At 41.5% G+C, this 25,793-nt stretch overlaps 2 protein-coding genes across 3 annotated transcripts in view; one reads left to right on the top strand and one right to left on the bottom strand.

The window, feature by feature from the left end:
- Positions 1-20,758, bottom strand: part of niban2a (niban apoptosis regulator 2a) — a 28,410-nt gene extending 7,652 nt beyond the window's left edge. Inside the window, exons 1-6 of the mRNA XM_037692071.1 lie at positions 20,554-20,758; positions 12,390-12,520; positions 11,498-11,626; positions 11,310-11,415; positions 7,763-7,930; positions 1,187-1,302 (exon numbers count right to left, since the gene is read on the bottom strand). Coding sequence (XP_037547999.1) covers positions 1,187-1,302; positions 7,763-7,930; positions 11,310-11,415; positions 11,498-11,626; positions 12,390-12,520; positions 20,554-20,608 — 705 coding nt within the window. The 5' untranslated portion in view covers positions 20,609-20,758. The remainder of the gene's footprint in view (positions 1-1,186; positions 1,303-7,762; positions 7,931-11,309; positions 11,416-11,497; positions 11,627-12,389; positions 12,521-20,553) is intronic.
- Positions 20,759-24,011: 3,253 nt separating this feature from the next.
- Positions 24,012-25,793, top strand: part of stxbp1a (syntaxin binding protein 1a) — a 32,706-nt gene continuing 30,924 nt past the window's right edge. For both annotated transcript variants that reach the window (XM_037692177.1, XM_037692176.1), the window contains exon 1: positions 24,012-24,149. In XM_037692177.1, the coding sequence (XP_037548105.1) occupies positions 24,113-24,149 (37 nt within the window). In that variant the 5' untranslated portion in view covers positions 24,012-24,112. The remainder of the gene's footprint in view (positions 24,150-25,793) is intronic.

The following is a 25,793-nucleotide window of genomic DNA, read 5'->3' on the forward strand; positions in this document are numbered from 1 at the left end:
TACCTGGACCATAGTAACCATACCTGGACCATATAATCTACACCTGGGCCATATGAACTACACCTGGACAAGCCCTTCTGTGCCCGTCTCCTTCCTGTCCTCTCTAACAGAGAGCCAAGGAAGACGGCTGTCCGTCCTGAGCTTGGTTCTGGTTCTGCTGGAGGTTTCTTCCTGTTAAAAGGCAGTTTTTTCTTCCCACTGTCTCCTGTGTGCTGCTCAGGTTGGGAGATTGACAAAGAGAAGATCCAACACAACCTTCTAGCGTCCTCAGATAATGTTTACTGATGGACCATTTGAATGTGGGTGTTTTTGCACCCGGAGACGTCTTCTGTTGTGATTTGGAGCTGAATTAATAAACCGAGCTGTAAATTTTATATTGCGTCAGATTGAAAACACACTTACTGCTGTGAAACCCAGAGGAACGCCTCCTGGGCTGTTTGTAAGAAGAAAAATATGTCGCCGCATGTTTTCAGCTACCTCACCTATCGCCCTGAGGCAACTCTCAGCGTTCTTAGTTTCAGAAAATACCTGAGCCGCCTGCTGCTACGCAGCTCGTCTGAGTTCACGGTGAAGTGATCCTTTACGCTGCGAGCACAAAGATGCAGGAGATCAACTGTGTCTTTCCTGCCTGAAGTTCATCAGACAGCGAGGAAATACATAAAAAACTTGTGTCCATTCACAAGATTCACTAACTTGGCCTCATGGCAGCTCTAAAACATGAAAAGTAAATTTTAATGGTCAGACTGGTTTACAGAGAAGTTTTATTTAAAAACATGAACTGGACCTAATGGAGGACGGACTGAAAGGAGCCTCCTCTGATCCAGATAAAGAGTTCTTCTTTGACTCGGAGCCTCTTGTTGTTTTCTGGAGTTTAAAGAGGAAGTTTGTCTCTGGAAAGCTGTGCAGCGTGTCAATCAATCAATGTGTGTCAATCAATCAATGTGTGTCAATCAATCAATGTGTCCCAATCAATCAATGTGTGTCAATCAATCAATGTGTCCCAATCAATCAATGTGTGTCAATCAATCAATGTGTGTCAATCAATCAATGTGTGCCAATCAATTAAAGGTGTGTCAATCAATCGAGCATGCGTCTCATTGAGCTCAAAGGTCAAAGTTCACTTTAGTTTACAAACGTGGAGGAGGAGCTCGGCCTCTAACGAGTTCTGAGAGTTCAAACCTCTGACCTCCGGCGGCGAGCCACACATCATGTCCCAGGTGCCGAAGTGTCCTCTGCTCTGTCTCAAATGTCTCACGGCGTCGGTGAAGGCTGGCGTGTGGACGGGACTGTCCTCCGAAAGACCTGCCGGGCCGAGACAGAACCATCAGGATGTGGACGTTTAAACACGTAAAACATAAAAAAATAAAAATAAAGATTTTATATAAAGATAACCTTCTAAATAGAATTGCATTAAAAAATAAGATTAGATAAAAACAATAAAACTAAATATTAACATCTAAAATGTTCCAGATACACAAAAAAATACATAAAATTTAAGAAAAAAATATAACAAGTACAAATACTTAAAGTACAAATAAAAAAAATATTTCTGCAAACAAAAAAACGGAAAGAAAACCTTTGTGTAAAAAAATAAAATAAAAAAATACAAATACATAAAACTATAAATACAAATATCTCAGTGCGTTAGCCCTCAGACTGTGTTGGGGAGCAGTCTCAGCTACTACCACACTAACTTATAGTTGTTTTTACATTTGCCAAGACGATTAGCTGAGGCGGCCATCTTGACTCGAACAATCGATCATTGTAAACGAACATCCCATAATGTCATGAACTTTTTAATTAAATCTGACACTGGTTGGCGAGATATTTTGCTAACATATAGACAAACGAACACCCGTACACATGATCGCCCACCTTTCAAAATGGTGGGAAAAACACAAAAAAAGTAAATATTTAAAAATCTCACAAACGGTAGATTTTATTACATTTGTTTTGTTGCTCCGGTCTCCAATTGTGAAAAAAAAAAAAAAAAAAAACAACCAAAACACTCGGAGTTCTTGAGTCACGCTCCACATCGTCGCCCGCGACCGCATCGTCCCGAAAACAGGAAGTTGTTGACCTGTTGGAGGACGGTTTACAGTCGGTTGCCGTAGTAACCACCCCTCCCACTCTGCTTTAAGGTTACAAAAACGAACTAAAATACTTTAAACGTTCAGAAACACAAAGATGCAAATCAGAAAATAACTTCAACAACAAATTTAGTAAAAATTGGATCAAAACGTGTTTGAAAAACATACAAACAACATATAATAATAATATTAATTTAAAAAAAACGTCTAAAATAAAGTTGCTAAAATTGCATAAAAATTAAAATTATTAAATGCAATTTAGAATTTAGCTTCAACAAACTTATTTTTAAGTTATAATAATACTTGCTAAAACTATTACTATAAAATGTACTAGTACATATAAAATAAATGTAATCAAATATTTTAAAAGCTACTAAAACTTTTCAGGTCGTTTTAATTTAAGAAACAAGAAATCACTTAGTTTGATTTAAACTCGAGCAGCGCCGACGTCTCTCGGTGGAATCCTGCGACTAAGAGGAGACTCACAAAGACAGGAAGTCCCCAAGAACTGTGGGCGACATGGGGGGGTTCGGGTCCAGACAGGAAGCGGTCTCTGGTTCTGCTCAGAGTCCAGAGCTTCGGGCTGCGTTTCCTCCTGGTTTGTGTTTTTAACGATAATGAGCAGGAAGCTCCGCGGGGAAACAACCGCCACGCTGACAAGTGGAGCTTTACGACCAAGCTGCAGTTAACGCAGAGCGCCAAATCAAAAAGCAAACAGAACCAAATTCTTTTGTGTTTGCCGGGTCGGTGTTCTGCTAAAGATCCAAACGGTGTGAATCTGAAGAGGCCCCGTACCTCGTCCTAAAGGAGGAACGAGGATCGAAGACGGACCCGATGATGGCCACGAGAACCGGAACGCTCACCTGAGTTCACCTCAGGAACACGTTCCACGAGTCGTTTCGAGCGGTCCAGCTGCTTGCAGAACCTCCTGCAGCACCAGAACCCTCGGTGGTTCCGTTTGTCTCACGTGGCTGTACAGGGATTCTGGCCCACTCTTCTTTCCAGCGTTGCTTCAGTTTATTCAGGTTTCTGCTCCGTTCTCTGAAGGTCCCACCACAACCAGACTGGACCACTGCAGCGTCCTGATTCTGGTTTTTCTGACCCGTTCTGTTGTAGATCAGCTGCTGTGTTCTGGATCATGGTTCTGTTCGAGCTTCAGCTGCTGGACAGACATATTTGACTCTGGAACCCTTTGGTCTACAGAGTTCATGCTCCTCTTAAAGACTGCAAGGAGCCCAAACCATCAGCCCTCCACCACCGTGCTGACAGCTGATGAGCTGCTTCCTGCAGTGCATTCTGGGTAAATGTCTGTTCTTTGGTCTGGTTCTGTCCCAGAAGTCTTTTGGTACATGTAGAGGAAACTTTACACACTTAAGTCAAGCTGCCGTGTTGTTTTTAGGAAGAGCCTTTGACCTTTGACCTGCTAACTGAGGCCCGTAGAGTCCAAGATGGAGCCCTTTCCTCTGAGCACTGCATGGTCTGACCTTCGGGGGTCGCTCTCGGGAAGATTAGCAGCTGTCCAAAATGTTTTCTACTCGCTGTAGAAAAATTAAAAATGACCTTTGACCCTTCCCAGATTGACAGGCAGCAACAGCTGCTTCTCTGAGGTCATTGCTGATGTCTTTCCACCTTGGAGTTATGCTACCACACAGCTGTGCTCCAGAAGAACCGCAGCTTTTTCTTTTTGTTCTTGTTGAATAAATGTTCACTTTTTGTTTCGTGTCATTTTCTCCTGAAGGACGGCGACTTGATCTAAAACGACCCGCTGGTGGTGGTTGTACTTTTCCACTTAGCCCCCCCAAAAAACTAAATATACACCAAATTATTTTGTGTCACATGGAGTATTTGTACAGCGTCTGCTACTTTAAAACCTAAAATAGATTTTTTTTTGTTATTATTTCAAGAGGACAAATAAAACCCAGACGGCTTCTTTTAATATTTTCTCCACGTTCCGTCTTTCCAGGTTGTTAAATACCTAAATATTTTCCTGACCCAAGCAGGATCAGATTACAGTTCCTCAGCTCTGTGTGTGTGTGTGTGTGTGTGTGTGTGTGTGTGTGTGTGTGTGTGTGTGTGTGTGTGTGTGTACAGCGTGTAGTATTTGAACATGTGGCAGCACTTACCACAGTCTTTTTAAAGGCATTTCCCTCCCCGTCTTCCTCCCCACGCTCCGCTTCTTGGCAGTCATGAATTCTCAGACCGGTTTTTTTTTTAACCCCTGAAAGTCTCGTTTGATGTTTTATACGAATATGGACCAGAACTTTGTCACCTGCCTTTAAAAACACATTTTATCCACTTCCATCGACGTGCATGAAGCCACCGCCACCAGCTGCAGACATCACTACCAACTTTAGATCCCTGTCCCGGCACCAATGAACGAACGAGCCCAGCCGACCCGGTGTGCCGGTACTGTGTTGTAAGAACCACGGGGGTCACAGACTGGAGAGGATTTCTTGTTCTGTATTCGGCCTCTTTGTGAACTGGAACGTCTCCGGATCGGAGCAGGAAGTTGTGTCTGCGGGCGGTTCGGTTGGAAAGCGGTTCTGGACTGGACCTCATCAGAAACACTCGCAGCTGGTTCAGGAGAAACGCTGAAGCAACGCGGATCGTCATGAGTGCCGACAGTAGAAACTATTAAATCGTGCGTTTTATCCTTTTATCATGTAGTTCCAGTTACAACTTTATTTTAGAAGGTTTTTGTTATTTAAAGCAACAGTTCAGATCTTTTAAAAAGCTTGTGAACATTTAAGATTTCACCTTTAAGGTTTTTAAACAAACACAGTTTGAAAAACAGTTTCATTAATTTCTGACCCGACCGAGGAGCTAACCCGAGTCTGAAGAGCCACCTTCAATAAATCACAACGGCAAAATGCAAAAACGATCATTTGTTCAGATTTCTAGGGTTCCTGGGTGAGCACTAGCAGTGCTGTCTGTAGCACTTCCTGCAGGAATATCGTACTTCTGTCAGAATAAATACTGAGGCACGTGCAAACGTTTATAAAGTGGCATCTGTACGGAGCTGTTGGCTCGTTAATCTGGTCAGAATTAAACCGTTTCTTCAAACAGAGGCTGAGCCAAGAGCTACCTCCAACAGGTAAGATGCTAACGGTTCAGCATCTATCCACAGAAGCTCACCAGTTTTTATTAATTAATCTGCCTGGATGAAGGCGATCACCTGCCACCTCCTCTGACTGAGGAAACTTTAAACAGATGAAGGATGAGTTTATTAAAAACGTTTCAGAAGGACATTTTATTCCATGTCCAGTTGATGAGCTGAAGACGTTGGAACTGTTCCGGGTTTTCTTCATTCATTCAACCTTTAGTTATACAAGTTAATCCCATTGAGCCGCGGCTATAAAATAAGAACTAAGCTGGTCATTCATCACTTTTATCGTTCGCTGGCGTCACGACCGATTAAACTTTTAATCGTCCCGTTTAATCGATGCAAAGCAGCAGCTTTATTCTTAGAGAAGCAAGCGGCGATTCAGTGGATTCAAATGAGCCTCGGCTGGTTCTGAGCGAACGTTCGGCTCGTGGTTTTTACTTATCAGAGTGGGCTCAGACGGGTCGGTGTGTGCAGAAAGAGCTGCTTTGCATGAAGGCCGTGATCTGACACCAGATTATAGCTGATGGACGCGAGCAGCTCAGTTTGGTTCTAGGTGTCTGAAGAGCCGAGCCTCGGGTCCAGGCTGGGTGGAAGGGTCAGACGGGTTCTTCTGACGGACTCGAGGTGCTGGAATGTGCAGCATTCTGCAGCTCGGGCGTTTACTGAGCGTGCCCGAACAAAGATACAAAGTCACTCATTCCTTTTCGCAGTCATGAGTGCCTCTCATTAAAGTTTTACCCCGAGCTAGCTTTAGAACAAACCAGCTGCTTGGTTAAACACTTGGTTTAATCCTCCTGTGACTTTGGGTCAAAATTACCCACAAGGCCTCAGGGTTAAGAGCTGTGAGCTTGTTATAAAATCCATCTTTAACTTCAGGTGAAACGATCAGCCCACCGAGGATCTCTGCAGAAACACCTTCAGCATCGCTCCAGCCGTCAAACAATTAGAGCAGAATTTTTAAGAAGTGTCGTCTCAGCCTTCAAAAGTTCAAGCAGCCCCAACGTAACTATGTTCCTCCAGCCACAGGTGTCGTAAAACGACATGGAAGTCGTCCCGCTGAGCCTCTGAGCGACGCCTCTTAACATTTCAAATCATCAGCGAGGTCCGTTTTATATAACGTTTACTCGTTTTAATCATAGTAGACGCTGAAAAGTTGAAGGATTCTCAACGTTCAGTCTGGACTGAAGATGTTCTGAAGTGCTCTGGGCTCTTTTGAGCTCATTGTACCCCAAAACTGAACTTCATGCCGGACGACCACTGCAGCATCCCTCGTGGATCAAAGAGGAGTAAACGTTTTTAGAACCGAGTTTAAATGAACACAGCCTGTCCTCACCATCAGAGCAGTGACGACCTGTCCGACCGTCCAGTACCACGGACTTCTGAGATGTTCTCCCGTGTTGTAAGACGCAAATTAAACAACTAACCTGAAGCAGCACGGTCAGGGTCAACTGTCGGGACAGCCGGTGTGTCGACTGGAGGAACTAGAGACGATGGAGGAAAACCTTCATTTTTATTTTGATGCGTCACCGTTCAGGTTTATTTTCACCCACCGCCAAAAACAGAGGAGCTCGCCATTTTAAAAACTTTATAACCCACCTGAGAAAATCAGCCTGTTGATTTTAATTAAACTAAGTTGTAGAACTGCTCAACTTCTGGAGTTTAACCAATTCAAGATGGCCGCCACAGCCAACTGGCCTTATCAGACGATGCAGGGCTGGCTCAGACAGCAGCTCCTGGCTCTCCGTTTGTTTTTTTATTAGCTTCTTGTGAATTTACACGCTTCGTGTAAAACCCGTCACCGCCTCCTCCTGCCGCCGGCAGGTGCACGTGGATCGCAGCAGCTGCTGATGTGCAGATAAATCTGTGAGATCCTGATTTTTATCTGTTTCCTGTTTCTAAGAGTAAAGCTTTCACACACGACATGCTTCAAAATTATTGTGATCTCCTTCAGAAAATACTTTCTTTAACGATGGAAGCAGATTTATTTAAACCTCCCTTCTCTGTTTAATCATCGGCCGTTTGCCGTCAGGGTCTCAAAAAATTTACAACATGAGTCATTTAACCACAAAGATTAGGAGTTCCCGCCACGATTAAACGGGCAAAATAAAAAAGCACCACTTTGTTCTACAAAATTTGAACCCAAGGCCATACTTCAAAGCTTAATTCAATCAGGAGAGTAACAGAAGTGGAGCTACTTTATGATTATTTTCAGCACATTTTTGACTAAAACTGTGTGAATCCTTCCACAACGCCTGAAAAAAATCAGCTTGTAATCATTTATAACAAGAAAACCAAGCGAAAGCAGGTGATGTTCAGGACATCACACTTCGTTTTGCTTGAGTTGCTGTAACCAAACGGCAACAATCTTTATAAACAAAGTAAAAAAAAAGAGACACACCTCATTCCTGCTGTGAGCAGAAGAGTGAGACCTTCACACGCCCACAGAGTGATTCCAAAGAAACGACGGCGTCCCGTAAACAAAACAAAACTGATTTTCTAAAAAACAGCGCAGCTCCGTTTAGGATCAACTGCCCTCCCGCTGAGTGTTTGTGCGAGGCGACCGTACCGTTGTTGCCGTGTCGGACGCAGTCCTGCAGCACGGCGTGCCACTTCTGCTGCTCCTTCTCCGTCGACACACAGAAGTAGTGATGGCGGGCGTACGGGTGCCACAGGATCAGGGGGAACCGGGTCGCACACTTGATGAAAGGATTACCGCCAGGCTTGGCCTTGACGCCTGCAAGAAGTGACGTAAAAAAATAAATAAAACTGTTTTATTAAAATAAACAAAGGGTACATAATACTACTAATTAAAATCCAAAGCATGAATTATCTCAAACAATTCTGAATGTGTGTGTCTATTAGGTATATACGCGAGTGTGGTGGGGTCAAAGGTCAGTCTGACAGACGTTTCCAAACGGTTCAGTTAAAAACACGAACCTAACTGCCAGCCGATCCAAGTCGTCGACCACTAGAACCCCTCAAGGATTATTTGGTGGAAGTGGTCTTAATCAAAGCCCAACCAATATTTCGATAGGGCTGATATTTTAGGCCGATATTGGCATTTGGGGACATAGTATCGGTGATAATTGTCCAATTATGCGCCGATATAAGCACTTCTAATTTTCACCCCTAAAATGCTGAGAATGAGCCGTAACTGTACAATGTATCCAGCAGAGCATGAAGATGCATGAAGGCTAATTTCAAATCATTGCTTTCACTTAAGTTTCACTTTCAGCGCAGCCGAAACAGGGAGCAACACTGTGTACAGTATTTTGCTGAACAGAGCATGGTAAGTTTATTTTAACTGATCTGTAAAATAAATCAACAACAATAAATTCTCTTCAATCCTCCAAACTGCTTGACATTAGCGACATGCCGCTCAAGTTAGCAAGCTAACATTTCGGTAACCTAGGCTATTGTCTTGTACTACTTTATCCAAAACAATAAATCTAACAGAGGTAAAATATATCAGTGTTAGTAACGTTATCTTTGTTGCATTGTTTGTCTGAAATCTTTACTTCTCTGCAAAAAAAAAAAACATAAAAAAAACCTGCTGTGGTCAATACTAATTGGACTTTCACACGTAACTGACTGTTTAAACAATGAACAGGAAGGGTGTTTCTTTGTTGAATTTACATTTCTGTAACACACTTGATAACTTTATGAATAGTGGAGGACAGAAAATGTGAACGCACATTAGGAAGACTGTTTTATGACCATTAAACCATTTGTAAACTGATGCGCCAACTACGTATAGCGTGGATCTGATTAGCTTATTAGCTTCATGGTTGCAAACAGCTGCGCTAAATAAACAAGCCCAGCTACACTCGATGTTTTCTTAAGATTCTTTTAGGTGGACAGATGGGGACAACCTGGGGGACGAAGGTTTGACATTCTGTTACTGGGATGTCAAGCTGGAGTAGAGACGAGGTTTAAACCAGGGAGTCACCTGTGGCTTTGACCTTTGACCCCATGACCTTGAAGTCGATGGGGATCATCCTTGACCCAGGAGACGTCCAGCTGTGCAGTTTGATACCTCTGTGTTGACAGGTTACGAGCTTGGACGGCACCGTACCATAAAATCAACTGTTTAGGACAGCCGTATAATTACAGATAAGGTAAGTTTCTGTGGAAGTAGATGAGTCTTCAACACAAACTGACAGGTAACACATCCTGCGAGATGTGCTTTTGATGGATGGCTATGGCGGCCATCTTGAACCGGGCTGACTCCTGAGGTTACCCACTTGCTGATGTGAATCACGTTATGATTACCTTTAGAGTTTCACTAAAATCTGTCCAGAGGGTCAGGAGGTATTTTGCTAACAGACACATCTTTCGTCAGCGGGCAATAAAAGGTCCACCTGGGACTGAGTTTAATCCAGATTAGGGAAAGTCAAGAAAATGTTGAAGCTTGAACATCCATCCATCCTTCTCAATGGTTACCTCTTCCAGCTCTCGTGGGAGGATTCCAAGGTGTTCTGAGGACACTGTGGAGAGACAGTCTCTCCAGCTTGTCCTGGGCCTTCCCCAGTGTCTCCTCGCAGTCGGACATGCTCACAAAACCTCCTTAGGGAGGCGTGCAGGGAGCATCCTTACCAGATGCCTGAACCACCTCAACTGGTTCCTTTTGGATGTGGAGGAGCAGCGGCTCTACTCAGAGTCTCTCCTGGACAGTGGAGGATCATCGGGACCAACAAAGCCTTCTCTGCTGGCCTAAACACAATCAGAATCACTAACTTACATTTTAGCATATTTTTCAATTTATTAATATTATTCTGAAATGTCTGTTCCCTTCATTTCAAAGCTTTTCTTCTGGTTGAGCAGCTTTTCCAGTAGAATGTTTATACAGTAGTCCCTCGTTTATCGCGGGGGATCCGTACCCTGAAGCCCTGAGATAAATGAAAAACTATGTATATACAAAGGTGTTTTAAACCCTTCTCACACTTGCAATATCCTAAATGTTTCTAAACTCTCTAAAAGAGCACAGAATGTCATGATTTCAGCTCCCTGCCTTGTCTGCTTTCAGCCACTTGCTAGCGCTCTTGGCCACGCCCACTTCTCCGCTCTGCACAGAGAACAGCTGATCAGCTGCAGCAGGAAGTTTATCCTACAGTAAGAGCAGCACCAATGTGCAGCAGGTGGTAAATAATTTAAAATAATTCATTTTAAATAAAAATTCCATGTCTATTGTGCAGATCATTCAGCCAATTGTGTGTCATGTCTAATCTTATTTTGAAAAATCGCGATAGAGCGAGTCCGTGACAAACGAACCGCGAAGTAGCGAGGGACTACTGTACAGAGCTTTTATCCAATCGTGTTTGAACCATCATCTGTTGCTAGGAACAAAGAAATCTGCCTCGAGGCCTTCAGAACCAACAGGCTCCTGCAGGTTAAAACAAAGAGATGAATCTGTTGCCTTGACCAATCACATGTTGAGCTGGTGACACTGAGGCCTTCTAGCAAGCATTTAACAACGTTCACATGGTTTGATTGGATGGTCAGGCGTACTGGTCAGCGATAGGAAACTGTGTCTGTAGCGTCCGGCAGAAGCTAAATGTTAGAGTTCTCAGCCCTAAAGTGAATTCAAATTTGTGCCAGAAACACGACAGAACAGACTCGACTTTCAGCGTTAGCTTCCATGGTGACAGAAAAGGACTTATTGTTGAAACAGGAATGCTGCTCCTGGACAACTGAACTTCACCCTATCCAGATACCCAGAGGAGAAAACTCCTTTAGACCGCCTGTATCCACGATCTCGTTCTTTCTGTCACTACTCGCAGTTCGTGTCCTCTGGTCAGGGCAGGAATGTTTCCAGACTGTTTTATTCTACATTATATTTAATGTTTAAATGTTAAGTCAGAGGTTTCAGACTGTTTTTTAATTATTAGTGTGGATTCTCTTTAGTCCAGTGGTGTTCAGTCCTGGTCCTTGAGGGTCACTCTCCTGCATGTTTAGTCGTTTCCCTGTTTGACTCCTGATTAGAATGATGTTGAAGAGCAGGGAAACACCTGAAGCATATAGGATGGTGGACTTCCAGGACCGGGATTGTCCATTCAGACAACTGGTTAGGTTTGTTCTTTAGTTTCAGATTCACGGCACCGTAAGGTTCCCACCTGGCAGGCAGCCGTTCATCAGCTCCATGTACTCCTCCATGGAGGTCAGCGCCTTGTACCCGGCACAGTTGATGGAGACCTTGGGATGCAGTCCTCGGTCGTGAGCCTGTCGACAAACAGCAGTTTGAACTCAAACGCAAGGATCGCCGTTAAAAAGCGGCGGCCGAGTCAAGTCCGTATCCGCTCACCGTTTTGCTCTCATAGAGTTTGATGGCGTAGCTGTTCGGCACCGACACGAAGCGGTTCCGCCACTTCCGGTTCTCCTCCAGGTACTGGAACAAACTCCCGGAGAAGATGTTTCGACCCGCCAGAGGGTCCTGAAGAAACAAAGAGACGCAGGGTGTAAATAATAAACTGACAAGTGTTTACACAAGAGCGTGTTTTCAGCTTTATTTTAGGAATAAATTCATGATCAAGCCTTTACTCTACTGGTTTTACTGGTTTTGAATTGTTTTTTACAGTTTAATATCTATTTTCTTTAATTATTTTACATTGCTATAACTTTTCAATCTCAACTTGCTGTGGCCTATAAAACGAACTCCTACTTAACTTTTAAGACAAATAGGTTTTCTTGAATCTTTAAAGTTTATCTGGTTGTACTTGTGTGTATATATTATATATATATATATATATATATATATATATATATATATATATATATGTAATTTTTATTTTTTAATATATATATAATGCAGGTGAAGCAAAACCAGAAGTGACAGGAAATTTTATCAGACCAACTTTAAGATGTTTTTCTTAAGTAAATAAACTTATTTCGAAGGGAAATCAAGCACGAACAGTGCGGCTAATAATTTAAAATCCACCCGTCTGCGTTGGGTTACTGACACTGCTTTATTCCAGTTTGTTCAACTTAAGAGGCGTCCGTGTGCACTGTTCCTGTTAAATAAACCAATAAACTAAAGCAAACCTTGACATTTTTGCAGAAGGACCATCATTAAATATCAGTAATGTCTTGGTGTGAACACAGTGAAGAACCATCAAACGTTAAAAAAGACCTCAAACGTCCCGTACTCCTCACATTCATGCAATATAAAAAACATCTCATCTTCCAAAAGTGTTGACCTTTCTGTGAAGCAGCTGCGACTGCCCCCCGCCTCCTCCTTCGATCTCGAAGCGGACGGCGTTGAAGAGAGCGACGGCGTACTGCTGCTCGTACAGACTGCTGAACTCCTTCATCACAACCCTGGTCTGAGCTGCAAACACACAGGAAGTGAACAAAAAGCTCATCATCTTCATCATCATCATGAACTGACCCGTGCTGGCAAAATCAGTCACAATGAGGAATATTTCCATGAAGTAGCTTTTAAATTCTCCATCTTGAAGGCTTCAAAATAATAACGTGGTTTGGTGAAATTAGGCGATTTTTCACCCGGCCTGGCAACAAGCCAGTTTCGTCTCGTTTAAAATCTTTATTTTTACTGGTCTGGAGTGATGTCTGGAATTCCAGCTCTATTATTAACAAGAGTATCACATACAACATATTATATGCCCATTATAACTTCTAAATGAAAATACAGGACCTGCACAAGCAAAGACCTTCTATAACCTTTTACCTTGATTTGTGACTTTGACCTTGGAGCGGAGGTGATGTAAAATGTACTTGACACGCCGTCTTGTGATGACGCATGTGTATATGAAGTTTAATTAAATTGTCGGGAGTTGATCAGAAGTTATGGGCTGGACAAGAGAAAGTTTACTACTGGAGACCATACCATAATATATCTGCCTTTTGACAGGCGTATAAAAAGCGGAGTTATTGGGCTTCGGCATAAAGTGAAAGGAAATATACTTTCTGAATATTGATCCCAAAGGCTGCAATTATGAAGCGAACCAAACAGGACCGAGCATGGACCCTTGAGGTACACCACAATGAATAGGTGGCGAGGAAAAATTTAAAAGAACTAAAATAAAGCAACCCAAGTCGATGGGTTAAAGATCATTTAAAATCCTCTCCTTTAATGCTACTAGGGGATTTCAACCCAGACTCTTAAACACAACGAGGATCTAAAAAATCTCGTTAATTAAAAACGGCCTTTTTATTTTGGCCATGAACAGTATCCAGCTGATGCAGAGCCTGATGACATAGGTGTTTAATAAGAGTAAACACTGAGCTAACCTTTTGTTTGTCAAGTTAGAAAAGTAAATATTGGGTAAAAGTTAATTTAGTGTGTTTTAACTGATAGGCAACAATTTAAGCTATTTTTCTTCTTCTTTTGATCCAAGGGATCAATAAAGTTTTATCTAATCTAAAACAACTTGGTTATACGTTTGCACAGATGTTCATTAAAGTAATTTAACACCTTTACACAAAGAAAAATGAACCCAAACAATCAGGACAATATGTGAAATAAAGTTAACTTTGCAAAAGCAACCAGACAAAAGTCAAACAGTTTTGTTTCCCAACGAGACGGACTCGTTCACTCCTTAGTTCTTCTCGGCGTTCATTTCTTAGTCAAATATCAACCGGATGAAGATGAGGAGCAGAAGTTTTCCATCTCATTTGATAATTAAAAGTTCTTATCTAATAATAATCAAACGACTGATTTCTTAAAACTCACAAATTGCTCTGTATGTTTTTAACCGTAAGGCAAAGCTACTTTAAATGTTTTTTAATGGTTGATTTAAGGGTTCAGAGTATTTTAAACCTAGAATGTATTTTGTGACCTTTTATTAAAACTGTTATGTATTTATTAACCATAGCAGTTACATGTTTAAACTTGTTTTATTAACCATGTAGTTAAGAGTGTAATAAAGTAGCTCTATAGTTAAATTAAGTAGGGGGATATGAAGGCGCACAGGATCAGTGCTGTTGAAAATATATCATCCTAATAGTTTGTTAATATTGTGTGGCCCTGAAGTGTTCTCTGTCAAATATGACAGAAAATTGAAGACAGCGATCCTGGAAGGAATGAAATCACCATAAAGAGTTTTAATTCAAAATGGCCACCAGAGACACTTCCTGCCCTGAGTTTGTGTTCAGAATGACTCTCAGCGACTACCACACAATTTTAACCTCATTATCTGTAAAATAGAATAAATCATGGCCAATTTTCTGTTGGTTAGCTGTGGCAGCCATCTTGAACTAGGATCGACAATTTCAAATCCAGTGGTTCATGAGATATTTTGCTAACAGACAGAAAGTAACACTAACATATTCAACACTTTTGTGGCTTTGGGCAAAACTTGGCATCATATTTTCTTGTCTTTGTCTTTTATGCAGTCAAGAAAGTGACAATAGGTATTAATGGATACTGGGAGTCGGCAACTTTTGAAAATTTCCTGACAAATTCTCAAAATGTTTAAAATTTTTTAGATGTTTCTCCTATTTTAAGTTAAATCAGAATTAGTTTCTTCCACAGCAGAGCTTCTGTTTGGTCTTTTCAGCATCTCAAAACTTCAAGAACCTGCTGGAGAGGAAATGGTTTCTCTTTTCATCAGCTGTAGAGTCCGCCTCGAGTCTGACGTGTTTATGGACGGAAGAGGGCAGGAAGGAAAGGAGCTGACTGGACAGGATGGACGCAGAGAGAATGTGGAGGAGACGAAGGACAGGCACAGACGTATTAAAAACAAAATGTCAGAGCAGGATGACGAGAAGAAATCCTGAGGCAGCAAAAACAGCAGTTTATGATGAGATGAAACCGATTTCCCGTATTTTACAGGTCTCTAGTAAATGAGTCATTGAGGCTCAATGAGACTAAACTGTAGAAATAAAGGTTGAATTGAATTGTTTCAGATCTAATGTTACATCTTTGAAGTTTTCATACCACAATCACAGTTTAATTTTAAGAGATAATGAAGAGCTTCTGCACAAAGCAAACTTTTACAATAAGTGCTGGTTAATCTCGTCTGGGCTCTAAGATAAAGAAAGTCTGTTTTCCTCTGGTTGTCCCGCTGCGCCAACATACGCAGACTGAACCGCTTTAAATAGACAAAAACCTCTGAATGAATCTGTTCAAAAACAGCTCAAATATGACGTATGGGGTTTATTTTGCTGTGTAAGAAGAACAGACATCATTTCCTGATGCAGGCTCAATAATCCAGGTAGACTTTTAAATGTATCACTCATATTTCAAACAAATGTAGATAACAGAAGAATTTAGATATTTTTTTCCAGAAGAAAAAGAAATGTCCTGAATCTTTAAGTAATTTGATGAAAACGCAGCAAAGACCAGGCAGAAAGTTGTATTTGATTCACCGTGAGGTCAGTTTGTTGTGGAGGAAACAAGGAAGAGGTGGAGGAGATGAGGAAACAGGTGGACAAGACAAGAAACAAGTGGAGGAGATGAGGAAACAGGTGGAGGAGATGAGGAAACAGGTGGAGGAGGAGACAAGGAACGTGTGGAGGACACAAGGAACCGGTGAAGTTTCATACTGAGGCTGGAGGACGAGCCTCAGCTTTGGTCAGACCTGATGCGAAGAGAAACAAACGACTTGTAAACTTGCAGGAGTCCAAGCGACGCTTAAATATTTTACTAAATTCATGTTTTGATCACTGCGGCTCCAAGCTGTTCCAAGTGTGTTTGTATGTCCGACACTCGCACACTTTCTTTGGTTTCAATGTGCTGCTATAATCCCAGTTTACACTCGACGGGCGTTGATATGAAATAATCTACCGGGGTTAAAGATGAGCATGACGTCTGAGATGATTGCTGAGTTGCAACAGTTACATTCACCTGAGAAACCTGATCTGATAATAGAAGGCTATGTTCGCTCACAACCAAACGTTCAAGTATCACATTACTGCTTAAATAAAAGTACACAGCTGCAATATTTTCCCACGATGGTGGAAAGTACTACATGCTACACAATGGCGATGACATCTTGTTATATTAAATTTGGGGTGGAGCTGGATTGGAATTCCAGATAGTGAATTCCTCAAACGCAGATTGAAGAAAACTGAAGAATGAGATGCCGAAAGCTGTGATTGTTGGAGTGAGGACAAGGCAAGCCCCATCAGAGAAGGGTGACACAAGACAACACAAATGGTCTCCAGTTCAGCTGAAATCCATCATCCAGTCAGAGATGGTTTGGATTAGGCATGAACCTCAAGAACAACGGGGAAAGTCCAACAAAATCAATGAAGATCTAAGGTTGATAATTGATTTACACAACTTACAAAGATCATCAGTTCAAACAACTCCACAGGTTGTTCACTTTTGTCCGTGCTTTGCCAAAATTGGAAATGTAACAAAACTGCCCTCCTTGGATGAAAGGAAAATGGTTTGGATCAGAAAATACCAAAGAAGCACCAGTCTATGAAATGGAAACCACTAGAACAGTGCTTTCCAACAATGGTCCTCGAGGAACACCATCCTGCATGTCATCGAAGTTCATGCTCAGTCATCCAGGTACTCAATCCAATAATGATCAGTCAGGTCATCTAGACAGTTGTTTTTTGTTTTTTTTTTGTGGAAAGACGTTCCACCCTCTATCCAGAGGGCTTCATCAGTCTGAGGAGTCCCAAGTAAACCGTTTCTCAACTAAGCAGTACACTCTTTTAGTGGACCAACCAGTTTGCTGGTGATAAGATGGTTTCTGGGCCCAAGTAAACCTTTTCCCCAGTTTACCTCCCCCCCCAGACAGGGGACAGGACAGCCCCCAGAAACCATCTTACCACCAGCAAACTGGTTGGTCCACTAAAGGAGTGCACTGCTTAGTGGAGAACAGTTTACTTGGGACTCCTCAGACAGTGAAGCCCTCTGGATAGAGGGCGAAACGTCTTTCCGCAAAAAAAAAACCCTGTCCAGATGACCTGACTGAGCATTATTGGACCATCCTGCACGTTTAACTGGTTTCCCTGCTCCAACACACCTGATTCAGTGATTTAATTACTTCCTCATGTTCTGCAGAAGTTAATCACCCATAAATTCAAATCAGGTGGGTCAAAGCAGGGAAGCAACTAAAACACGCAGGATGGTGTTCCTCGAGGACCAGAGTTGGGAACCACTGCACTAGAACACCAGTTTTATATTACCATGGACTGAGACGACCAAGAACGCAGCTCCTGATCCAAAAAAAGAAACCATCTTCAAGCTTCATGGATAAGTTTATTGGTCAGACGAAGCAAAGACTGTAATATTTATGTACGTTTGAAGGTGTCGATGCGAGACTTTCAGACCTAAGAACATGAGTGTCAAGCTAAGTGGACAGAACTGAGGACTACCTACAAAATCTCCAACTTCAATTCAAATCAAGACGGCTGTGATTTGGACACAGTTGGGTGTTCCAGCAGGACAATGATCCATAGAACACCAGAATTTGTTTCTAATTTTATAAACCAGGCAAAATCCAGTTCCTCACTGGGTTGAGACTGTTGGCGGCTATTTGGTGAAAAGGGTGTATGCAAATATGTTCAGAAAATAGTCGTCGTAGGCGTCTCAGACCCAACTCCAGATGCATTTTGAGTTCTCTCTGGCAGAAAATAATTGAGGCAAATCTAAAAAGATACAACAATGATAAAAGGTATAAGTACTCCAGTAGATTAAACCATAAACTTGGGGGGCAGCTGCCACGGTTGGAACAAAGCAGGACAAACAATGTGCATGGCAGATAATAAATTCTAAAATTACTTACCCAAAACACAACTGCACAACTTTCCGATAACTCGGGTGTAAACACCAAGGAGGCAGTGAAATCGTAACTGGTAACTGACCCATTCTGCTGCCATTTTAAGTCACCAACAAGCCTCTAATGGTCCCAGTCCAGAGAGGTACCCTCAACATGAAGCTTCAGGATTGGCCTTCCCAAAGCCCCAACATCACCCCTTTAAAAAAAATCTGAACTATGTTTAAAAGCTGGATCTGTGCTAAAAAAAACCCACTTTAAACGAACCCTACCATTCCTGCCAAGAAGAAGAGCGTTGAAACGTCAGGCAGAATGTTGCCAGAAGCTTATTGAAGGACAGAAACAAACAGGGTGTGGTTCTTTATATCCTGTTTGAATCAGAGTCGATCACAAAGGGATCAACTACTAAAGGTTAAAACTTAAAATAACCTTTCAGGTTTGGAAATGTCTCAGTTTTTAACCAGAGACTGTCCTGACTTCCGAGGTGTGTACACTCTGTCAGAGGTTTTCTATTGAGTTGAGGTTAACAACCTAATTACTGCGTATGTGAAGCTTTGATCCGAATAGCAACATGCTAAAGACAATAATGAAGCACACTGTGTGGGTGACCGTGCAATTATAGTTCATAGAAGCAGACGCTGCGCTTGAGGCACCGAGAACAAAGAAATTGTTTAAATGAGATGCATGAGTCCAAAGATAATGAGATACGTAATCAGGCTGCCAGATACACAGCCGAAGCCACCGCAGAGTCAAAGCTGTGGGAACGTTTAATGGCACACGCAGCCTCTAATGCTCACTCGTGGTTCAAAGGAGGTTGTTTGTTTCACACATGCAAACAAAGATTACCAGGGAGTCGCCGGTGGAGACAAGACAGAGGGAGGCGGACAGCAGTTTCAGCTGCTCGGCATGTCTTTACCTGCTGCACCTCATTATCTTCTGACTACTCCCTTCGTGCTTCTCTCAGAGCTCAGCAGAAAACGCTTCCTGGTATCCGAAGAGTAAATTAGCTTTCGCTGTTGAGATTGTGAAGCAGGTGGCACACGAGCTGAACATCGCCGTTTGGATGACCAGCATGGTTCAAACTCAGCAACACGGTCGTTTTATTTGGTTTGAATTGTGTGAATTATGTTAACGTTCACGGTTATTGAATTTCTGATGTTGAATTATTCATTCACATTTATGCAATCCACAAGAGACAACTATTCTGGCTAATTTTATTTAAAAAAAGCGGTTCAGCTCGTTCAGCAGATGGGTGCTGTAACCTTTTGTTTTAACTAACCCTTTGCTACTTTTAGTCACAATTTTGTTGCATTTATTTAGCCTTTTGCTTTCGTTAGAGACTTTTTTGTTACTTTTATCTTATTTTTTTTGCTGCTTTCACGTGCTTACTACTTTTAGCTAGCCTTTTTTCTACTTTTAGTTGTTTTTTTGGCTGCTTTTAGCTTGTTTAGCTACCGTTAATTTCCCATTTACTACTTTTAGCTAGCCTTGTCCAGCTTTTGGCTACTTTTATTTACCATTTTGCAGATTTTAGCTAACCTTTTGCTACTTTTTGCTACTGCTTTGATACTTTTGGGTTCTAGACAACTTGCTAATTTTAGCTAATATTTTGTTGCCTTTAGATTTTAGCTTCTCTGTTGCTGCTTTTAGCTTTTAACTAGCATTTTGACCTTTTGGCTTTAAGTTAGCCTTTTCTAGCATCTAGTTTGCCTTCTGCTACATTTTGGGACAAGATCAAACCAATATCTTTTTATACCGGCTGAAAGAAAACTCAACAAAAATTAAACTCGTCTCTAAATTTATTTTTGGTGACACAAATGTTGATTTAGGCGTGTGAAGCTGAAGCATGTTTTTATTTCCACTGCTGCTTTAAACATCTGCTTCACTGAGACTCAAATGGACAAAAGCTTCATTTTTAATCATTTAGACCAGAGGGTCCCTGACGTTTCAGGGTCTGACCCAAAATACCAACGGCACAGACTCGCGATCAAAACGACTGCTGGTTTGGGTGAACAAACACTGACGTTTGAGACGACAAAGATCAGGAGATTCATGTTGGAAAACAAAGAGTGGTACAACTATCATAAAACAGGTCCACATGCTCAACACGTCAACATTTTACCCGACTCCAAGACGCCTCAAAGCCAGAGTTTTGTTATTAGAAGTTTCAAACAAAGGGGTTCTTCTTTTCTGCTTCAAACGAGACAAATAAAAAACCAAAACGAACGTTAAAGTCTCATAATTTTCAACTTTCTTTGAAACACAAAACTGCAGAACATTCCAGTTAAAGCCAAAATGACCGGGGAGCCAAAAAGACTTCAACAAACTAAATCCTGCCAGTCTGCAGGACTTTAAACGCATCATGAAACCCCACTTGATTACTTTAAACGCATCATGAAACCCCACTTGATTACAGGAACGCATGAAGAGTTTCCAGCCTCTGCAGAGTCCAGAGTGGGACCAAAACAGCCAGACTTAAATAAACAGGCTCCACTTTGAATGAACTCTTCATTATGTCTGAGTAATAACGTTCAGAGCAAGTTTGTATACAATAAGAAAACACTTTTTTTGTGTTAATACTGGAGAAAATACAAAAGCCTGCATGTTTCTGCGCTCTCTGTTTTTAAAGTAACAGTCTGTAAACCTTCCGCCGCCTCCTTACCTCCGATCATCTCCCTCCTGCTCTCATCCAGGTGAGAGGAAACCACGTCCCCCATGGTTAAAGCAGAGTTTCACACGTCCTCCGAGTGGGAAACGGTTCTGGTTGGATTTCCAGGACTCTCCTGGGAAAAGCCTGCGGGGATTCAGTTTCACTCTCCTGCTGAGAAAACCACCCAGTGTGTGGCTGCTTTCTCCAAAAACAGAAAAAAGAGAGGGAGGAGGAGCACACGGCTCTCTTTCACAGCTACAGGATAGGACCGGACACACCCTCTGGAAGTCATCACTGGTCCAACGTGTTCAGTCAGGGTGTGGCCAGAACCTGGAGCGTCTGTTTATCTTCTTGTTGCCTAGCAGCAAAAATATGTTTGGGGATTAAAAACGGATTGTATCTCAGTTGTTCTGATATTAGGTCGTTACTGTAACGAAACACATGAGGCTAATTTCATGTCGACACCTTACTTTGTAAAATGGGAAGTAAAAAAAGATGCAAGGCACTGGTAGTTCCTGAAACTCGTCTCTGCTTCCACCTTGTGGCGCCCCATAAAACCACAGTTTTATATTTACAGCAAAGTCTTTTAAAAAGCTTTTTGTTTTACTAAAAACTTGTACAAAACAAAATGGAGTTCCCTGCATTGTGAAACAATTACCTGTTCAATTTTAAGAAGAAAAGAACTCCAAAATGATTACTTAAAAGAATTATAAAAGAGATTACATAAAATATCAGCTAAAAACTTACACTGTTAGCAAAATATCCCACTAACCCCATGACTGATTTGAACGAAAACCTCAAAATGAATAAATGGGCGTAAATCTACAACTCAATGTCTGGAGTCAATAGAATATTAGCAGCAGTCGAATAACTGACATTAGCAGACAGCATTGGTAAAATTAACAACAGTAGTAGCAGCAGTAGAATTAGCAATAGTAGTTGTAGTAATAACATTTACATTAGCATAAGTAGTATTAATAATATAATTAGTGGTAGAAGAGATACTATTAGTAGAAAAAGCATTAGCAATAGTAGAATTAGAGCAAATCTTGTTAAGGATACCTGTGAACATGTGTAAAGTCAGGAAGCTGTGCTCAAATAGATTCATAGCTACTTCCGGCAGCTACGGTAGTATCTATTGGAAGAATACAGACAGCTGATTAAAGTGAACAAAAAAAAAGAAACATCAAACTTAACATTTTCTAATGATTTTTGTTGGATGACGCCACAGTCAGTGATAGAAAAACAAATGAGAAATAAATGTTTATCAGATATCAAAGAATAGGAGGCATGAATATATCTAGACCACAATGCATTGCAAAAATACTGACTGACACACGTTAGTATGGGTAAAAAAGACCATAGAAGCTGTAAAATTTGCAATAGCAAAATTAGCATTAGAGTTATAGGGGTAGTACAGCTTGAGCAGCATTTGCATTAATATTAACATTAGCAGAATTATTAGAAGTATTAATTAAATACTTCTAATAGTTCTGCTAATGTTAACATTAGTAGAACTATTAAAAGTATTAATACTAGCATTAGAAAGATTAGCAACAAGATTAGCAGTTGTGATTGTAATAGCAGTCTTACTGTAGTATTAAAATAATAAGCAATAGTATAATTAGTATTAGCAGCTTTAATATTTACAACAGCAAAATTAGCGTTAGCAATAGCGGTACAGTATTAGCAGTAAAATTAGTGGTAGTAGAGGTAGTCAATATTATTTTTAGCATTAGCAATAATAATACTAACATCGATTGTATACTAGAAAACTCATAACTAGAGTAAATTTAGTTATTAGTAATACAAGGAAACTAGTAATGGAACTAGTTGAATTAGCATTAGCTAGCAACATTAGCTTGTCAAATTAGCGTTAGTAGAATTAGCATCAACATTGTGAATAAAATTAAACATTTTAAAAAAATCTAAAAGTTTCTTAATAGTTACAGCATCCACCTCCTGCACAATTTTAAACATGATTTGTTAAAATCCAAAGAACAGCACCAGATCGCAGGAGAGTCTTAAGTGGGGTCAGAACCCGGGTTTTTGGGACGCAGCAGGTCCCGCCCACTGTGACGTCATGGGGGAGCAAAGATGGCGTCCAAAGAGGGAACCAGCTCACATTTTTCAATAAATTGTTAATGTCATTCAACAGTCATGTAAAATTGATAGATGGCATATGAGAAAAATATATAGTTTATAAGTAATTGTGATCTAAACTAGCTCTGAAGTCAAACACACAACTCAGAAATTACATATAAATGGTATTTCTTAACAGTATTAGAATAACACATTTATTAATATTTTTCTGTTCTGTAGTCAACATATTAAAATATTCACTGCAGAGATACTTTGATGGAGGAAACTTGTCTCTACTGAGATTTACTAACCATCTTCTCAACAGGTCAAGTTTGTGTAATGGAAGCCTAAAATAGTGAAATATATAATATTTATTTACACGTGTAAATATTATATACATCAGAGAAAATACCACATGGTACTAGTTGTCGATTAGGACATCTTGTGAGTTTCATAATTTCAAGTCGACTAGTCGCAGTCGGTGATTGTGTCACGCAATCAGCGCCGGCCGCTCGCTACAAAACGGATTCTTCCAAGCAGATGGAGGGCGAGGAGCAGGCGAAGTCTTGCCAAGCAGGTAGAAATTCATCAACAGTGTGGAAGTATTTCACTAAAGATTACTCTTCCGGTTCAACGGCCGCCCATGCTGTTTTTATTTTATTTAATCTGCTAAATAAAATAAAAATGGGGGTGCACCACCACCGCGACGGTTTATTTTATTTAGTGGATTAAAGAAAATAAAACTAACTTTTGCAGCTTAATAATAGTTTTGGTTTTCCTGTGACTTATTTGCAGTATGACAAATGGTAGGAGCATAAATATACGGTCCCGGTGTTCTTTTGTGTGTGTAAATAATAAATGACGTTTTTATGTGAATAGCGTCTTAAGTTCCTATGACATCACATCGACTAGTCGACTTTAATCATGTTGAAGTTCAACCCCTACACGGTACTAATAATTTGTACTAAATTGCATCATGATTCAGCACAGTGCTCTGTAGAACATCGGTCACAGATGATAATATCTACGAGCCAGTTCAATTATTAACAGAGATTACATTGGCCTTATAGGCTAATTTCAATTTTAATTAAATTGTTAGCTTAAATTATGGTTGGATCAAATTCACGTTGAGGTAAATAAGAAAATTTGATGACTTATGCATGAGAGGTTTTCCTTTTTCTTTTCTGGTGCACAGCTTTGTGGCATTTTTACATTTTAAGATGGATTGTACATTCTAATATTAACATTAATAATTATTTAGACACAATCAGCCCTGTTGGCTATTGATGTTCTCTACCTCTCTGGTTATGGCCCCCAGTGTGTCAAACCGTCAGTGACCACGTGTCACCCTCTCACTCACCTTGTGGTCCAGCCTCGATGCTGGGAGGAGGAGGCTGAGGCGGAAGGATACGCGGTGACGTCACCAGCCGGAGGCTCCTATTCTCCGCTGCGGTGAGGCGGATCAGTCGGTCCAACGCTCTGCAGCATCATGGCACCCATCGGATTAAAGGCGGTGGTCGGAGAAAGTAAGACATCAGATTTTATTTATTTTGCGCCGTTCGGAGCTGAAATAACTGCGTCTGTTCGGGAGAGGGGTGGATGTTTGCGCTGATGAGGAGGAAGATGAAGAAGGCGGTGCTGTTGTGAGGAAGATGAGATCCTCTGAGCGCCTGCAGTGAGGCTGCGCCATCGTTTTAAATCAGGCAGGTTGGCCTGAAACGGCGCAAATTAGCGGCTGTAATTTATGTAAAACATGCGGGTCTTTCAGGAAACCCGCAGACAGAACCCGCGCACGCCCTTTTTTATTACTGTACCCCGATCCGCGCTTATTTCAGGCTGGATCTGCGCTGCTTTGGAGCACAACCCCGCAGAGCTGACATAATTAGTGCCATCAAGCAGTAAAAACGTGTTTTAATCTAATAATCTGTGATTAGGGCCTGATCTGCGGGACTCTGGCTGCAGCGCTCCACCTCTCTGCGTAAAAACAACAAGCCGCTTTGTTTGACCTAAAATGACGCACCGTGGAGTCGATAACTGCGCATTTCTGATTTAAAGCCGCGGCTTGTTGAAGCCTGGACCTGGTTTGTCGTTTGAATGTGTCTGGTTCTGCAGGATGTGATGCTGCAGGCTCGGTTCTGGTCCGCAGGGTCAAGTGGGTGCGTGTAGCTGCGGTGATGAGGCCCATCTGTCAATAAACGAACGGACATTTATTCTGGTTCTTCTTAAACATTTTAGCTGTAGACGAGGATCCGGATTTAAACAGATCGATTCAGTTTCACATCCAGATCATTAAAATCAAACTGATCTGAACATTCAGAACCAGCCACCTCCTCCAACATGGAGGCTTTTAGCAGATGAACGGGTTTAAAGGTTTGTTGGAGGCAGGTCCTCCACCTGAGGCCTGAACTGATCTGTCTAAAATAAACTGTTCTGCATGCCTTGGGAGACTCTTTGATTTAAACAGAACTCGGATCCAAATCTGAGTCCGGCTCCTCTTTAGTTATTTAATTTGATATAAAGCAGTTACATAAGCAGGTTTGTGGAAGTAGAGTCAGTAAACTGATGCAGGAGGAAACACCTGCACTCTGTTTGGCTGAGGTGGAGCATGGGGAGCATCTCTGCAGCAGTCAGGATGAAGAGGAGGAGGAGGAGGGGGAGGGGGAGGGGGATGGGCAGCAGGCCCAGTTTTACCCTTCCCCCTTCATGCTGCCTGGATGTGAGCAGCAGAATGAGGAGATTTATAAATGGTTCTGCTGCTCAGACCCATTAAAATAAAATAAAAATTAATAATTTGCTTGTGAAACCAATAAATAAGAATCAGTCACTGCCAGAAGTCGACAGCATAATCTGGGCACAGTTCATCTAATCCACTAACAGCTAAAGGAGGAACTAATTTTTAGTTTAGCAGAATTAGCATTATGCTAAATTAGGTTTCACCAACTTTAAGTCTGCCAACAAAATTTGCAAGCTTGTTCCTGTCTGTTGGGGGTGTGTCTCAAAGAGTCCGTTAGGCACGCTATTGGCTTACTGTGTGTACATGCACTATGACTGGACGACACAGCAGCAGCTAGCTGAAGGCACGTTATTGGCTTACTACGTGGACACATGTCGTGACTGGACGACACAGCAGCAGCTAGCTGAAGGCACGCTATTGGCTTACTACGTGGACA

The sequence above is a fragment of the Nematolebias whitei genome, chromosome 18 (assembly GCF_014905685.2).
Source record: "Nematolebias whitei isolate Nwh7 chromosome 18, NemWhi1, whole genome shotgun sequence".
Taxonomy (NCBI): domain Eukaryota; kingdom Metazoa; phylum Chordata; class Actinopteri; order Cyprinodontiformes; family Rivulidae; genus Nematolebias; species Nematolebias whitei.